Source organism: Rhincodon typus, chromosome 19, assembly GCF_021869965.1.
Source record: "Rhincodon typus isolate 14 chromosome 19, sRhiTyp1.1, whole genome shotgun sequence".
NCBI classification, from domain to species: Eukaryota; Metazoa; Chordata; class Chondrichthyes; order Orectolobiformes; family Rhincodontidae; genus Rhincodon; species Rhincodon typus.
The window spans coordinates 51,560,597-51,576,971 of NC_063350.1; the positions used below are offsets into that span (position 1 = coordinate 51,560,597).

Consider the following 16,375-nt stretch of genomic DNA (forward strand, 5'->3'; position numbering starts at 1 on the left):
AGATTCACGTCAGCAGAAAGGAATCACAATTTTGATTTGATTGAACATTTTGCTACTCCCCATTGTGTCTCTATTCAGACTCAGTTTTGGTAAAAGCAAGCAAGTGTAGCTACAGTATATAGCCTTTAATCAATTAGAGAAGAAAATTTTTAAAAAAGCGAAGGAAGAAAGAATTTGTATTGATTTATTTGAATGATTTGATTTTCGCAATACAAACATCGCAGAAAGACAAACTTAGATAGGCATGCAATACAGAGAACAATCACCAATCCAGAAAGAGCTGTGTGAACCTGTTGAGGGTTCTTTGGCAGTTCACGGAATTGTAAACCACTGTTTTAGGGTCAGCCTCAGTATCTCAATCAACGTAACACCACCAGATCTCAACAGTCACTACTGAACAGTGCTTTATACTATTCTAGGGAAGGTTACAATTATTAATTATAGTTCCTTTTTAAAACAACTCTGACTACATCTAAAGCCATAGTGCCCTGATTGTTAAATTTAATAGTTTTTTTAAAAAGTATCCTTCCTTTACCTCAGCCGAGAGAAAAGAAACAAAATGAAGTCTGCAAGTAAAAAAAGGGATCATACTATTCCTTGATGAACAAACAAAGGGCAAATCTCAGTTGCCAATCTGGTAAACAATCACTAAAGGAGTTTAAAAGGCTGTATGTCAGCACCAGAAGTGACAAGGTATCTTTATTTAGAAACACACAAATTAAAAATCTAAAAAACTGAAACAAGCTACTCAGATAGGTTCAGTAGCTGCTGGATATGGCTTTTCAGGCCAGTTCATAAAATTGAGTTTCATAACCTAACCTACTGGGGGCACTACTGCTTTAAAACTACAGATCATGTTAAACCACACACACAAACCTTCAATAGGAATTCCATTTTCATGGCGCATCTTCTAAATTAATTGGCTGGAAGAATCAGCAGAATTCAGTAGTTTGACTCAAAAACACAACTTTCTCTTCAACAGAGAGGCTTCTATCTATGCTTCATCATTATCTCCCTCTTCTTCTTCAAACTCTTCCTGTTCATCTGCAGTGGCATCCTGGTACTGCTGATACTCTGATACCAGGTCATTCATGTTGCTCTCAGCCTCAGTGAACTCCATCTCATCCATCCCCTCACCAGTGTACCAGTGCAAGAAGGCCTTCCTGCGGAACATGGCGGTGAACTGATCGGAGATTCGCTTGAACAATTCCTGGATGGCAGTGCTGTTGCCGATGAAGGTGGAGGACATTTTGAGGCCCCGGGGTGGAATGTCACAGACAGCCGTCTTAACATTGTTAGGAATCCACTCCACAAAGTAACTGCTGTTCTTGTTCTGGACATTCAGCATCTGCTCATCTACTTCTTTCATGGACATGCGGCCTCGGAATATGGCAGCAACGGTCAAGTAGCGTCCATGCCGTGGGTCACAAGCTGCCATCATGTTTTTGGCATCAAACATTTGCTGAGTCAGCTCTGGCACAGTGAGTGCTCTGTAATTTTGACTGCCACGGCTGGTAAGTGGGGCAAAGCCTGGCATGAAGAAGTGGAGTCGAGGGAAGGGCACCATGTTCACCGCTAGCTTGCGAAGGTCAGCGTTGAGTTGTCCAGGAAAGCGGAGGCATGTGGTGACTCCGCTCATAGTTGCGGAGACCAAGTGATTAAGGTCTCCGTATGTGGGAGTGGTCAGCTTCATTGTACGGAAGCAGATATCATAAAGGGCTTCATTGTCAATGCAGTACGTCTCATCTGTGTTCTCCACCAGCTGATGCACAGACAAGGTAGCATTGTATGGCTCCACCACAGTGTCCGAAACTTTAGGCGAGGGCATCACGCTGAAAGTGTTCATGATACGGTCAGGATATTCTTCTCGGATCTTGCTGATGAGGAGGGTGCCCATCCCAGAGCCAGTACCACCACCCAGAGAGTGAGTGAGCTGGAATCCCTGTAAACAGTCACAGCTTTCAGACTCCTTCCTCACTGCATCAAGCACTGCATCAACCAGTTCAGCTCCCTCTGTGTAGTGACCTTTGGCCCAATTGTTTCCAGCACCACTTTGACCTAGAAGAAAAAGATACATCACATGCAAAAACACATGCATTCACAATGCCATTCAAATCTTTTCTGCCCTGAAACTAATTTTTATACAATAATTTTTATTTCTGATTACTGCTATGTTGCAAATATTATGTTTGAAAGCCTGATTTTCCTCTGTCTTTCTTGCACACTGCAGTACAATTCCACAGAAGCCAACGGACCCTTTTACCTGACTCAAATGATTATCTGTCATACATCTGGGTATGAACAGCAAATACAAATAACCAAAACTTCGTTAAAGAGATAGGTTTTAAGGAGCATCTTAAGGAAGGAAAAATAAACAGTGAGCCATAGATGTTGAAGAGGGAATTCCAGACTTTAGGGCCTATGCAGCTGACAGCACAGCCAACAATGGTGGAGAAATTCCAATCAGGGATGCTCAGGAAGTCAGAATTGGATGAAGGCAGATGTTTTTTAAAGTTGTGTTCCTCAAGAGACTACAGAAATAGGGAGTGCAAGAGGACAAGGAGGTCCCTGAAATGAACAAGAGTTTTTAAATTGATGCAGTACTTGACCAGGAGCTAACACAGGTCAGTGATTGTAGTGGTGATGGGTGAATGGAACTTGTTGCAAGGAGAAGGACAGCAGAGTTTTGGATATCCCCAGTTTTAAAGAATGTGGGAAGCCTTGGAATAGTCGAGTTTAGAGATATTAAAGACAAGGATGAGGGTTTCAGTAACATTGCTTTTCATTGGCAGGGGAATTGAGTTTAAGAGCCGCGAGGTTAGGCTGCAGCTCTATAAAACCCTGGTTAGACCACACTTGGAATATTGTGTTCAGTTCCAGTTGCCTCATTATAGGAAGGATGTGGAAGCCTTAGAGAGGGTGCAGAAGAGATTTACCAGGATGCTGCCTGGACTGAAGGGCAGGTCTTATGAGGAAAGGTTGAGGGAGCTAGGACTTCTCTTATTGGAGCAAAGAAGGATGAGAGGTGATTTGATAGAGGTGTACAAGATGATGAGAGGCATAGGTAGAGTGGATAGCTGGAGACTTTTTCCCAGGGCAGAAATGACTATTATGAGGGGGCATAATTTTAAGGTGATTGGAGGAAGGTATAGGGGAGATGTCAGAGGTAGGTTCTTTACACAGAGAGTGGTAGGTGCATGGAATGCGCTGCCAGCGGTGGTAGTGGAGTCAGATACATTAGGGACATTTAAGCGACTCTTGGAAAGACACATGGATGATAGTAAAATGTAGGGTACGCAGGGTAGTTTGATCTTAGAGTAGGATAGTAGGTTGGCACAACATTGTGAGCCGAAGGGCCTGTACTGTGCTGTACTGTTCTGTGTTCTATGTGAGCAAAGTTTGATGCAATTTAGCAATGTTGCAGAGGTAAAAATAGTCAGTTTTAATTATCACATAGATTTGTAGTCAAAAACTAATCTTAGGATGAAATATTAACAGTTCTAAAGATCTGTTTGAGCCCCAGCTGTTGCAAAATAGAAGGTTGGAGTTGAGAGCAGAAACCAAAGACAGTGACCTAGTTCCTCCCAATGTTTAATAGAAGGAAATTTCTGCTGACCTGAGACAAAGAGCCTGATAACTCAGCCCTAGAGCAGGAGCTGAGAAAGGGGTGTAGGGTAGAGCACAGTGTCATTAGCTTACATATGAAAACCAATAGAGTGTCAAAAGATGTTGTTGCTGAGGGCAGCATGAGAAATAGAAGAGGGGCAAAAATAGATCCCAGGGTGACACCAGAGGTAATGGCAAAGGAGCTGCAGGAATATTTGCATCATCTATAACCACGGGTGCCTGATGACTGGAGGGTGGCTAATGTTGTACCTTTATTCAAGAAGGGTTGTAAGGAGAAACCGGGTAACATAGTCCTGTGAGTCTGACTTCGGTTGTGGGTAAATTGATGGAGGTGATTATAAAAGATAGGACTTATGAACATTTAGAGAGGCAAAAATTGATTAGGGAAAGTCAGTACGGTTTTGTATGAGGAAAATCATGTCTCATAAGCTTGACTGAGTTTTTTGAGGAAGTTACCAAAAATTTTGATAATGGCAGAGCAATAGATGTTGTTTATTTGGATTTTAGTAAAGCCTTTGACAAGGTTCCACATGGTAGACTAATTTGTAGAGTTAGGTCACATGGAATTCAGAGTGAGCTTGCCAGTTGGATATCTAATTGGCTTAATGGCAGGAGACAGGTGGTGGAGGGTTAGTTTTCAGACTGGAGGCTTGACACCAGCGGTGTTCTTCAGGGATCGGTTCCTACCTCGACTTCGTTACCCATTGTCCCGGCCTGCTCCTGCCCCACCAAGCTCATCTCCTCCTACCTGGACTCCGTTCTCTTCCCTTTAGTCCAGGAACTCCTCACCTACGTTTGTTTGGGACACAACCCACGCCTTCCACCTTTTCCAAAACTTTAAATTCCCCGGCCCCCAACACCTCATCTTCACCATGGACATTCAGTTCCTGTACACCTGTATCCCCAGTGCGGATGGCCTCAAAGCCGTCTGCTTCTTCTTCCCCCCCCAGGCCCAACCAGTACCCCTCCACCAACACACTAATTCGCGGAACTGGTCCTCACCTTCAACAATTTTTCCTTTGACTCCACCCACTTCCTACAAACCAAAGGGGTTGCTATGTGCGCCCGCATGGGCCTGAGCTATGCCTGCCTCTTAGTAGGATTTGTGGGACAGTCCCTCTTCCACAACTACACCGGCAGCATCCCTCACCTCTTTCTCCGCTATATTGATGACCGCATTGGTGCTGCCACGTATTCCTGTGAGGAGCTCAAGCAGTTCATCAACTTGCCAACACCTTCCACCGCGAACTCAAATTCACTTGGACCATTTCTGCCACCTCCCTCCCCTTCCTGGACCATCTCCAACTCCGGTAACTGACTCACCGCTAACTTCTATTTCAAACCCACGAACTCCCACAATTACCTTGACTACACCTCCTCTCACTGACTGTCCTGCAAAAAATGTTACCCCATACTCAATTCCTCTGCCTCCATTGCATCTGCTCCCGGGATGAGGTGTTCTGCTCTAGGTTTTCCCAGATATCCTTCTACTTCAGGGATTGTAGTTTCCTCTCCACTGTTATTAAGGATGCCCTCAACCACATCTCCCCCATTTCCCATGCTTCTACCCTTAAACTCTCTCCCCCCAACAATAAGAATACAATCTCCTTAGTCCTCACATATCACCGCACCAAACTCCGAATACGACGCATCATCCTCCAACATTTCCGCCACCTAGAATCAGACCACACCACCAAAAGGATATTTCACTCCCCACCGCTGTCCACTTTCCACAGGGACTGTTCACTCGGTGACTCCATCAGTTCCATACTCCCCACCGACCACTTCACCACACCCGGTAACTTTCCCTGCAATCACAGGAGGTGCTACACCTGCCCCATACCTCCCCTCTCACCTCCGTCCAAGGCCCCAGACAATCCTTCCAAATCCAGCAGAGATTCATCTGCACTTAATCTGACCTCATCTACTGTATCTGTAGCTCCCGATGTGGTCTCCTGTATTTCGGGGAGACCAACCACAGACTTGGGAACTATTTTGAGGAGCACCTGTGCTCTGCACGCACCAACCAACCCCGACCTTCCAGTTGCCATCCACTTTAACACCCCCTCCTACTTCCCGAGTGACATGTCCATCCTTGGCCGCCTCCACTGTCAGCATGATGCCAATCGTGAACTGGAGGATCAACACCTTATATTTCACCTTGGGAGCTTATAGCCCAATGGCCTGAATATTGATTCACCAGCTTCAAAATCTCTTCACCTCAACCTGTCCATCTTCCTACTCATCTATCCGCTCCACCCTTCCCACTGACCAACCACAATAACCCCCTACCTGCATCCACCTATCTCCATCCGACCTACTCTCACCCCAACCCCACCCTTCCATCCCTTTATTTATTTCTGGGCTCCCCTCCCCCTCCCCAATTCTGACGAAGAGTTTTGCCCTGAAACATTGACTTCCCTATTCCTCGGATGATGTATGACCTGCTGTCTTTTTCCAGCTCCACATTTATTGACCTTCCCTTTTGTTTGTCATTTATATAAATGATTTGGATGAGAATATAGAAGGCATGGTTAGTAAGTTTGTGGATAATACCAAAATTGGTGGCATAGTAGACAGTGAAGAGGGTTTTCTAAGATTACAAGGGGATTTTGATCAAATGGGTCAATGGGCTGATAAATGGCAGATGGAGTTCAATCTGGATAGATGCGAGGTATTGCATTTTGGTACAACAAACAAGGGCTTGTACAATTAATGGAAGGGGCTTGGGTAGTGTTGTAGAACAGAGGGATCTAGGAGTACAGGTACATAATTCTTTAAAGTTTGTGTCACATATAGACAGCGTGGTTAAAAAGGCGTTTGACACGTTTGCCTTCATTACTCAGTCCTTTGAGTATAGGAGTTGGGAAAGTCACGTTGAGGTTGTACAGAACATTGGTGAGGCCTATTCTGGAATACTGTCCAGTTCTGGTCACCCAACTAGGAGGTTCAGAGGTGACCTGATAGAAGTTTATAGAAGAATGAGAGGTATAAATAAAGTTAATGATAGTTGTCTTTTCCCTAGGATGGGAGAATTCAAGACTGGGGAGCACATTTTTAAAGTGAGAAGGGAGGGATTAAAAAAAATGAGAAGCCTTTTTTTTTTACACAGAGGTTTGCATGTGGAATGAACTTCCTGAGGAAGTGGTGGATGTGGGTACAATTAAAATGTTTAAAAGACATTTGGAAGTTACACAAAAAGGAAAAGTTTGGAGGGATATGGGACAGGAGCAAGCAGGTGGAACCAGTTTCATTTGGGATTATGTTCAGTGTGGACTCGTTGGACTGAAGGGTCTGTTTCCCTGCTGTATAACTGTATGGCTAAAAGTCTGTCTATGATTTAGACAAGCACAGAACTAAGCAAGTGCAGTCCCACTCAGTTACAGGTCAGTGGATAAGTGTTGAAGGCGTAAGAAGCTCCAGATAGTTTGAGAGAAAAAAAGACTTAACATTTTCACGGTCACACAAGATGTCATTTATAGTCTCAGATGTTTGTAGCACAGAAGGAAGCCATTTGCCTTGTCCACACTATCCACAAAGCTCTCACTGCACTAATTCTATTCTCCAGTTTTTGGCCCGTAGTCCTGGGATTTACGGCAGCACAAGAGACGATCTAAACATTGATTAAGAGTTATGAAGGTTTCTGACTCATTTATAACATTAATAAGAGCCAGTTCAATACTGTGACAGGGCCAGGGACTTGATTGGAAGGATTCAAGCATGAAACTCTGGGATATATGAACATGGGTTCTGGAGGTAACATTATGTTAAACAAACGTGGAAAGGAATAGGAGGTTGGAGATGGACAGTTAGTTTGAAAGGGTGGTGGGGTCAAAGGTTGACTGCTTGAGATGAGCAAAGACGACGGATTTCAAGCCGGGAGGAACAATACCCAAAGAAAGAAAATTGGTCACAATACTGGTTAGGATAGGTCCAAGGGAAGTTGTGTGGTCAGCAGTTTTGTGCCAATAGGGCTGAGTGAGCAAGAGATGGGCCTTGTGGACATGATGAGATCGGGAAGGTGTGAGGAAAGATCAGAGAGAAACTAGGCAAAGATGTAAAATGACATCAGGAATGGAACTTGGGCCTTAGAAGTAGTTGGCCTGCTGATCTGGGGAAGTGCAAGTGTTTGATGGATAGTGACAAGATGTCCTTAAACTCCTCACACTTTCTGTTACAGACAAGGATGGAGGAGATTTAGGAGAGGGATTTAAGACAGTTTGCAGTAGAGAAATGAAGCCGACAGTGGAATATGGGGGCTGTGAGTTATGTTTGTATTGCAGGATAGTGAGGCCCTTTAGCAGATAAGACTGGAGTTCAATGGTATTTACTAGATGTGCCAGTGAATGGCTAAACCAGTTGCCTGTGGTATCTATTTATGTCTGTATCCTTTGGACTTAAGCAAGGAGAGTGGAAAGCCTTATTAGGCCACAGTGAGAGAGAATAATAATTTTACTGGTGACTAGGGGATTAAAAGGTGGAAGTGAGGTTGAACAAATCTGTAGCTGCAAAACTGTTATGGTGAATGGAAGGCCAGGATTAAACATTTTGGGATTTCGAAAGTACAGTTGTAACTGAATTGAGATTTTTTTTTTCCATAGGGTGGTCACTGAAGGAAGGAGGTACATGTGTACAGAGGGCAATGTGGATGGAGACTGGCACACAGAAGTGATCAGAGATGGCCCTTTGCTGTGATGAATATGAAGGAAATAGCAAAGCCATAGGAGATGACAAAGTCAAGTGGATGGATGTGAGTTTGAGTTGGAGTGTTTTCATGAAGGGAGGAATGAAGCAAGGATAATAGTGCACTGAACTCAGAGCAGAGAGGCATTATGACTTGAAATGGAGGTAGAAGTCAATGAAGCTTTGAAGTTCATCCAGGAATCAAACTAGTAAACCTTCAGTGCACTCTCTCTAAGGCAAGTGTATCCTCCCTTAGCTACAGAAATCAAAGTTGTTCACAGTATTCCAGGTTTGATCTCACGCAGACACCGTCCAGTTGCAGTATGGCTTCCTTACTCTTATATCAACCACCCCCCAGCTTACAATTAGGCCAACATGCCACTTGTCTCCCCAGTTACTTGCTTTATCCTCATGCATTTTATCAAAAAGGATACCAAAATTTTTCTGAATTATAATATTTAATATTTCTCCCTATTTAAAAAACTTCTATTCATCCTTCCTACCAAAGTGAATACATTTGCATTCTTCCATCCGCCACCTCTTCTTCACTATCTTAAGCCAGATTTCTCCTTCTTCAGTTTCTTTGTGACCTCCACACAACTACTTTCTACCCAGCCTTGTATCATCAGCAAAACTGGATGTATTACATTGGTATTTTGACTAAGTGATTAATACAGAAAATCTAAATAAACTACATGCCTTGCTTCATTATCCACCCTTTTAGTTAACCTTTAAAGAAAACCTGATTTATAAAATATGATTATACTTTTATAAAACCATGTTGACTCTACCTAATCATTATATGATCTTTCAAGCATCGTTTCCACAATTTCCTTCTCTGGATGAGATAAGCTCAAGGGTCAGTCACCTCGTTCACCTCCGAATGGTGAGTAACAGAAGAGTGCACAAGTAAAACCTGGGACTGAATTCTCATCCATTTATGAGAGGAATGGTATTTTACCAAAAGAAAAGGCTCCATCTTTGGTCCAATTACACTGAACTACTTCATCCAGAGATTCCACTCAGCCGTATTGAAGCATTTGTTCATGCAATTAAAAATGTGTTACTGCTGTATTCCTACCAAATACAAAGTTATCTGGTCTAAATATTTGTCCAAATGGCCCGGATCTGACGGAATCCATAGTGCCAGGTTCCAAATCCACCAGAATTGCACGGGGAACATACTTGTCACCTGGGAAAGAAATAATACAAGACCAACATTAAAGACAATACGGATATGAAGAGTGGCATTTAATGGTGTCTATAGTGAGTTATTCATGAGGATCAGTTAATCTGGTAGGTGGGTGGAAACCCAGCCGCCTTCCTGCCTCTGCTCTGAAGGACAGCCTCACCACTACCAATTGAGACCCATAAGTGGGCAATTAATGCCGAACACGAACACCATCCGTTACCCCAGTGTTCCACATCATGCCATTACTCCTCAGGGTACTGCCAAGCAATGAAGACTTTCTGGCCTCCGTGACCAGCAGCTGTCAGGACATCCTCCTATGAGGGCCCTGAGCCCAGAATAGCTTACCGTTGACCAGTTAAGTGCTTATTGCTTAATGGGGAAGGCCTACCTGAACAGAGACAATGCAGGGCTCTTTGAGCCAGCAGACTAGATCCATATCACTTGCATTAAATCCAGCCAGAAGTTTCCGACAATGTTAAATAAACATTGAAGAGACCATGAAATCTTTCAGGAAGACTGGAGATATAATAAGGCAGGAAAAGATGGGGAGAGAGCAGGACAATTGTATTTATTTTGGTTTGATACATTAAACAGCCCGTTTAGAAACAATGGGCTAAATAGTTTCCTGTGGCGTAAATGTCTGATTCTCGATGGTAGAGTGTGAAGTATTAATGTATACCGTTAATAGATCCAGCTGTTGGTTGACAGATTTCCCAACAAATAATTTCTTCCATCCTAATTTGACCAATTCCTTATCCCTTCAAAGTTAGCCCGTTTAAAATCAGAAGCCTTGTTTGTGATACTCCTTTACTTCATCTTAAGGATGCTGTTCCCTCAATATGTGCTCTTAATATCATTAATTCTTTGAAGAACTTGGTATCATAAACAAATCCAACAATCCCTGGTCATCTGTTGCTGGTTTTGGAAACTCCAAAAAAGGGCCATCAACTTCAAATGTTAACTCTTTCTTTCATACATGTCCAAACCTATTGATTATTCTCAGTATTTTGTTTTTATTACCCATCATATACCAAACTAAATTTGTTCTTCTAGTCCCTTTGTTTTATTTGGAATATATCTGGCAGTGGTATACAAGTGTCACATTTGATTAACTACTTCCTTCTCCTTAGCTTCCTAATCTATCAGTTTCCTTGCCTTTGTTAATTTACCATTTTGTTTTACTTCTTATACATTTCCCATCTCAAGGTCAAAAATCACACGACACCAGGTTATAGTCCAACAGGTTTATTTGAAGACACAAGCTTTTGGAGTCTCACTCCTTCAGGTGTCAGTGACATCAGACAGAATTGATAAGCATAAGATCAAAGGCTTATAGAACTGATGTGAAAGTATTGAACAAATCTAAAATGGCTGTTTCTCTTTTACTATCTACGTTTAAATTCTGATTTTCATTTCTAAGCAAGATGGTAATCTTCTGATGCACACAGCAGCCCACAATCTTCTGTTCCATGCCTGTTTAAATGAGTGGTTGAGCACAGAAATGACAAAACCCAGCCAGAGTATCCACGATCCTGCCTGTGAGTTCTTTTACATGGCCTGATACTTCATTCCTACTTTGTATTCTTGTCTGAATTATCAACTATTGGCCTCATGACTTTTTGAAAAATCCTCATGTCTAAAGGATTAGAAAAGGCTGTGCCTCAATGATGGATTTTGCCATTGAAACAGCAGCTATTTTGCTCCAATCAGACAGCAACTTTTACCGGTACTTCAGGCCCTAAAAGTGTAAAGAACAGAGACTGAAGCTTTCAGGTGTAGAAACTTGGTGACTGTCAGAGGCAGCAGTGCAGCAGACCACACCTGTCAGATTGAGAAATTAAGAGCAAAAGTTAAAAGTGAAACACAAGTGATGTGCCTTTTTAGAATGGAACAGCAACTAACCCCATTGGTTTTTAATACTTTGTAGCTTACTCAATGGTTCTACATGAGTAAATGATTCTGTCCAAAAAACTGAACACCCTTGTGCTTGGGTTCTTTCCCCCAAAATTTCCAGTCGGTGCAATGGACAGTTGCAGAGGCAACATCAAATCCTGTGGGTGGCGTAACTCCTTACCGGCTGCTTCATTGTAATAGACGTTGATTCTGTCCAACTGGATACCACTTTCACCACGGGCACTTCCCGAAGGATCAATTCCATGTTCATCGCTGATCACCTCCCAAAACTATGAACATGGATTAACAAGCACAAATTCATTCACAAATGTAACGAAAATACTCGCATGTGTATAGCTCCTTTCACAAATCACGTTTAAAAGTGTTTTACAGTCGTTGAAGTGATTTTGAAGTATGGTCACTTATGTGGAAGACTGTGCAACCAAACTGTCCACAGGAAGTTCCTAGAACGGTAATGTGATAATAACGAGATAATTTGTTTTTCTGAAGTTGATGGAGGGATAAATATTGGGCAAGGCACCGGGGATAACTTCCCTGAGTTTCTGCGAAAATAGTGAGAAATTTAGATTTTTATTGGTCGAATAGACAGCGTTTTAATTGACAAAACTCACCAGACTGTATGATTAAATTATTACACACGCCTGATTCTAGGAAGTGTCAGTATGTACGGAATACAGTGTGGAACACTTCCAGGCAGACACGGTGAAGGGCGCAGGTCATTGAAGTCGAGGGGTTTGCGACGAGCTATATAGACCACACCCTTTTCAACTGTACATCGGCAGAATAGGGCTGACAGTGAATGGCTTATATTGAAAGCATTACCCTCCACCAGCGGGGAGATAGTGAGAGTGCATTCCTCATCAATTCACACAAACCTCCACGCATACTCCATTTAATATCACATTCGATCGGGATCACTGACCCCCTTCATTCGCATGTGACAGCTGGTTACCCCACTTCTGCAATTTCGTGTGTATATCCCCGGGGGATAGCCAGCGGCTTCTTCTTGCAACCCTGAGAGATTTCATCTTTCTGGGGCTTACTGGAAAAGGACCAGCTGGCAGAGAATGCTGAAGGAGATTCCTCACATATTGCAGATTCAGCAGCAGAATGGATCCAACCCCAGAGGTGGAGGGAATTGATTATCCCACGAAACCTCAATTACCGGCTGTAGGATGGGGGAGGGGACCCCCAGTAGCGAAATATTACATTATGCTGCAAACATGCAAAAACACTATCTTATGAATGCTGAAACGACGTGACTTGTAAAGAAATATCGTTAATGTGCTCTGAGCCTTCCTCCTCGAAGCTACTGCTTCATGGCTGGGGGTTGGGGAAGACAAAGCTTTAGAGGACCTAATGAATTTGGGAGGATCGTGGAAAACCAAACTTTTATTTTTTTTTTAAAAAGAACAAAATCCCAGATCGGTGCCCGCTTCAAATTGGGCCAAGGTTTGGTTCCCAGAGTGTGGGGCTTTGATTGAGATGAGAATGAGAGCCCGGTCCCTGCTCTGTCGAATTGTGGAGCAGACAAAGGAATAGAGAGCGAGGCGAGGCAAGGCTGTCAGCAGCAGCTAGCGCGCATGTCCTGCTCCACACACACAGACCCACTTACAGACACACAAGCCTAGCAATTTAGCCAGAACCCCTTTTCTCCAAAAAAGAAAACAGCTGCATCAGCTGGAAAATGCACCATATGATGCAGTCTCAATGTGAATTGAGATGGAACGAAGTCCTAACGGTTTAAATCATTGTAGAAAGGGCGTGGTTTCATTTCCTCGCTGGGAACATAGTTAAGTAGCATTTTATTAAGATATGGATTCGAGTATCATTTCGATTGACAGAAATGATGTGTATTATGTATTTTTATGAACAAAAACGATTTGGATATTGTTCATGGCGGATTTCTTACCTTGGCTCCGATCTGGTTCCCGCATTGTCCAGCCTGGATATTCAGAATTTCCCTCATTGTTGCACCTGCTGTTTTTAGGGGACGCTGGTTTCTTCTGGGAGATACTCCAAGATCAACTACAATAAGAACTCAGACGGTTGATCTCTTTATATATGCTGCAGCGAACGGGGTGTTTGCAGACAGTTGAATAAGGGTGTCAATGCTGCGGAGGGCTGGCTGTGAGGATACAGCTCTGCAACTATTACTGAGACACTGCTCTGCAGCTGCCGGCTCACATTAGCGAAGCGCCTCCTTCGGCCACCGCTTTTATAAAGTGTCCAAATCTGTGCACTCTGGGAGATGTAGTTGCCTCGCAGCACGTACCATGAACTAAACATAAGAACTTAGGAAATTGGAGCCGGAGTAGATTATTTCAGCTTCTCGAACCATCTGTGCCATTGACTACGACCATGGATGATCTACCTATTCACATTTCATCTCCCCACACTCTCCCAATATCTTTCGATTCCTTGAGTACACAGTAATCTATGGATCTCTGACGAATCTTGGACTGAGCATGCATCCTCATTGGGGTAAAGAATTTCAAAGATTAATAACCCTTTTAAGGAATACATTTCTCCTAATCTCAGTCTTAATTGTCCCACCCCTTATTCGAAAGCTATGTAGACTCATCCAGTCAGAGAAAAATCATTTCAGCAGCTATCACATCAATTCATTTTAAGATTGCATACGTTTCAATGGATCACTTCTCATTATTCTAAATTCTAAGCAGTATGGACCAAATCAATCTTTCCATATAGCACACAAAGTATGGTTCTCCCTAAGGCTCTATACAACTGCAGAATGAAAAGGGCAAAGGATAATACCTTATATTTGCATTTTACACCAAATTAGGCAGTGTAGTTAAAATAAAGGGGGACTGCAATGAAATATAGGAACTTGTAGAATGGGTATATGATTAACAAATGAAGGTCAGCATAGATAAGTGTGAGGTGCAACAACACAAGCATACATAAGAACATGCAAGTTAGTCAGGATCAGGGCCTTCAATCTGTTTTGTCATTTTACAAGATCATGACTGATCTGATTGTTGCCCTAATTCCACTTAACTGTTTGCTCCCAAAAGCATTTGATTCTTTTGCTCTGAAGAATGTTTCCACCTTGGCCTTAAAAATGTTCAAATGATCCAGCCTCTACCATTCTATAGGGAAGAGTTCCACGTACCCATAATGCTCAAGAGTTTTATAAAAATTCCTCTTCATCTCCATCTTTGGAGACATGTCCCCTAGTTCTCTCTGACACAGGGAAATACCCTTTCAGAATCCACCCGTTAAGTTCCCTTAGGATGTTAGATATTTCAATAAGATTACGTCTCAGTTTTCTAAACTCCAATGGACGCCTCTGACAGAGTTCAACCTTTCCTTATATGGTGACACCTCATTCCAGATCTGAGTTGAGTGGGTTTTCTTATCAGAATTGCTTCTAGTATAATGATGACGTTTCTTAAATAAGGAGACCAAAACTTCACACATTATCCAGATGCATTCCTTCCAAAGCCTGGTAGGATGAATTGGGAGATCAATTATGACGTTGAACATGTCAGTCTGGGGGAGGCTATGGTCTAGTGGTATTTATCATTGGACTGTTACTCCAGACACCCAGATAATGTTCGAGGGACCCAAGTTCAAATCCCACCATGGCAGATGGTGGAATTTGAATTCAATAAAAATATCTAGAATTAAGAATCTAATTGCAGATTGTCATAAAAACCCATCTGGTTCACTGATGTCCTTTAGGGAAGAAAACTGCCATCCTTATCTGGTCTGGTCATGTGATTCCAGACCCACAGCAATGTGGTTGACTCTGAACTGCCCTCTGGGCAATTAGGGATGGGCAATAAATGCTGCCTAGCCAGCGAACGCCCTCATCCCGTTAATGAATAATAACAAAAGTACAAATGCACAAATCACTAAAGTTAGGCCATAGGTTAGCAAGGTGATAAAAGAAGAAAATCAAACATGAGGCTTTATTTCAAGAGGTATAATATTGAAAAGTTGGAAAAGTTATTTGAAATCCATATTGAACATTGATAAGTATAAGACAGCACCTTTTAGGATGAGGAATAGAGAGAGTACATATTGCCTGGAAGTAAAAAAAGAGTGTTCACTGGATTGGGGAGCAGGGGCTTTGGAGTTAAAGATAGACAAATTTTTGACAGTATTAGTACAGATTAATAAATCCACAACGGCACAAACCAAGCACAGGAGTTTGTTTCATAAGGGATAAAATTGAAAAGCAGAGATGTAATATTCTTTATAAAGATTTGTTGAACTTCAGTTAAATTTTGATTGGGAATACTGTGAACAGTTCTGCTTTCCATATTATAAAAATAATATAAAGGTACCAAGCATATAAAGGCAAATAAAGATTAACTAGTGTAACACCTGAACTGAGGTAATGTCATAGAAAGGATTTACAAGCACTGAATAAAATGTTAAAAACATTTACACAAATAATACCAGAGCTGAGCATTTATATCTGTCAGCAATCATTGAATGTGTAGATTTTCTTCCTCTAGAAAAGAGAAGACCTTGAGGTTTTTAAGTTATGAAAGAGAAGTCACAGAGAAGATAAACTCCAATTGCAGCAGAATGTAAGATCATCCAAATAAATCAAATAAGGATAGAATCTTACAGTCATACAGCACAGAAACAGACCCTTCAGCCCAACTCGTCCATGTTCACCAGGTTTCCTAGACTGAACTAGTCCCATTTGCTTACGTCTGGTCTGTATTGCTCTAAACCTTTCCTATCCATGTACCTGTTCAAATGTCTTTTAAATGTTGTAATTGTGCGTGCCAGTTCCTCTGACAGCCCGTTCCAAATATGCACCACCCTCTGTGTGGAATAGTTGCCCGTCAGGTCCCTTATGAATCTTTCCTCTCTCATCTTAAATCTTTGCCCCCTATTTTTGGACTCCTTAATCTGGCGAAAAGACCTTGGCTATTCACCTTATCTATGCGCCTTATGATTTTATAACCCTCTATA

At 42.3% G+C, this 16,375-nt stretch overlaps 1 protein-coding gene across 1 annotated transcript; it reads right to left on the minus strand.

Annotated features, from left to right (window-relative positions):
- Nucleotides 1-223: 223 nt before the first annotated feature.
- On the minus strand, nucleotides 224-13,586 carry LOC109930153 (tubulin beta chain-like). The gene is made up of 4 exons (XM_020529693.2): nucleotides 13,329-13,586; nucleotides 11,577-11,685; nucleotides 9,392-9,502; nucleotides 224-2,058 (listed from the first exon to the last, which is right to left on the minus strand). Exons 1-4 carry the CDS (start codon nucleotides 13,383-13,385, stop codon nucleotides 995-997), a joined length of 1,341 nt encoding a protein of 446 aa, XP_020385282.1. The 5' UTR covers nucleotides 13,386-13,586; the 3' UTR covers nucleotides 224-994.
- Between the last annotated feature and the right edge of the window lie 2,789 nt (nucleotides 13,587-16,375).

Excerpts from the sequence above, each read along its gene's own strand:
- LOC109930153 (XM_020529693.2), bottom strand. The coding sequence starts at position 13,385 with ATGAGGGAAATTCTGAATATCCAGGCTGGACAATGCGGGAACCAGATC. Across the intron at positions 9,503-11,576 it reads CTATTACAATGAAGCAGCCG|GTGACAAGTATGTTCCCCGT; the intron begins GTAAGGAGTTAC and ends TTTCTTTCCCAG. Across the intron at positions 2,059-9,391 it reads ACCAGATAACTTTGTATTTG|GTCAAAGTGGTGCTGGAAAC; the intron begins GTAGGAATACAG and ends TTTTTCTTCTAG.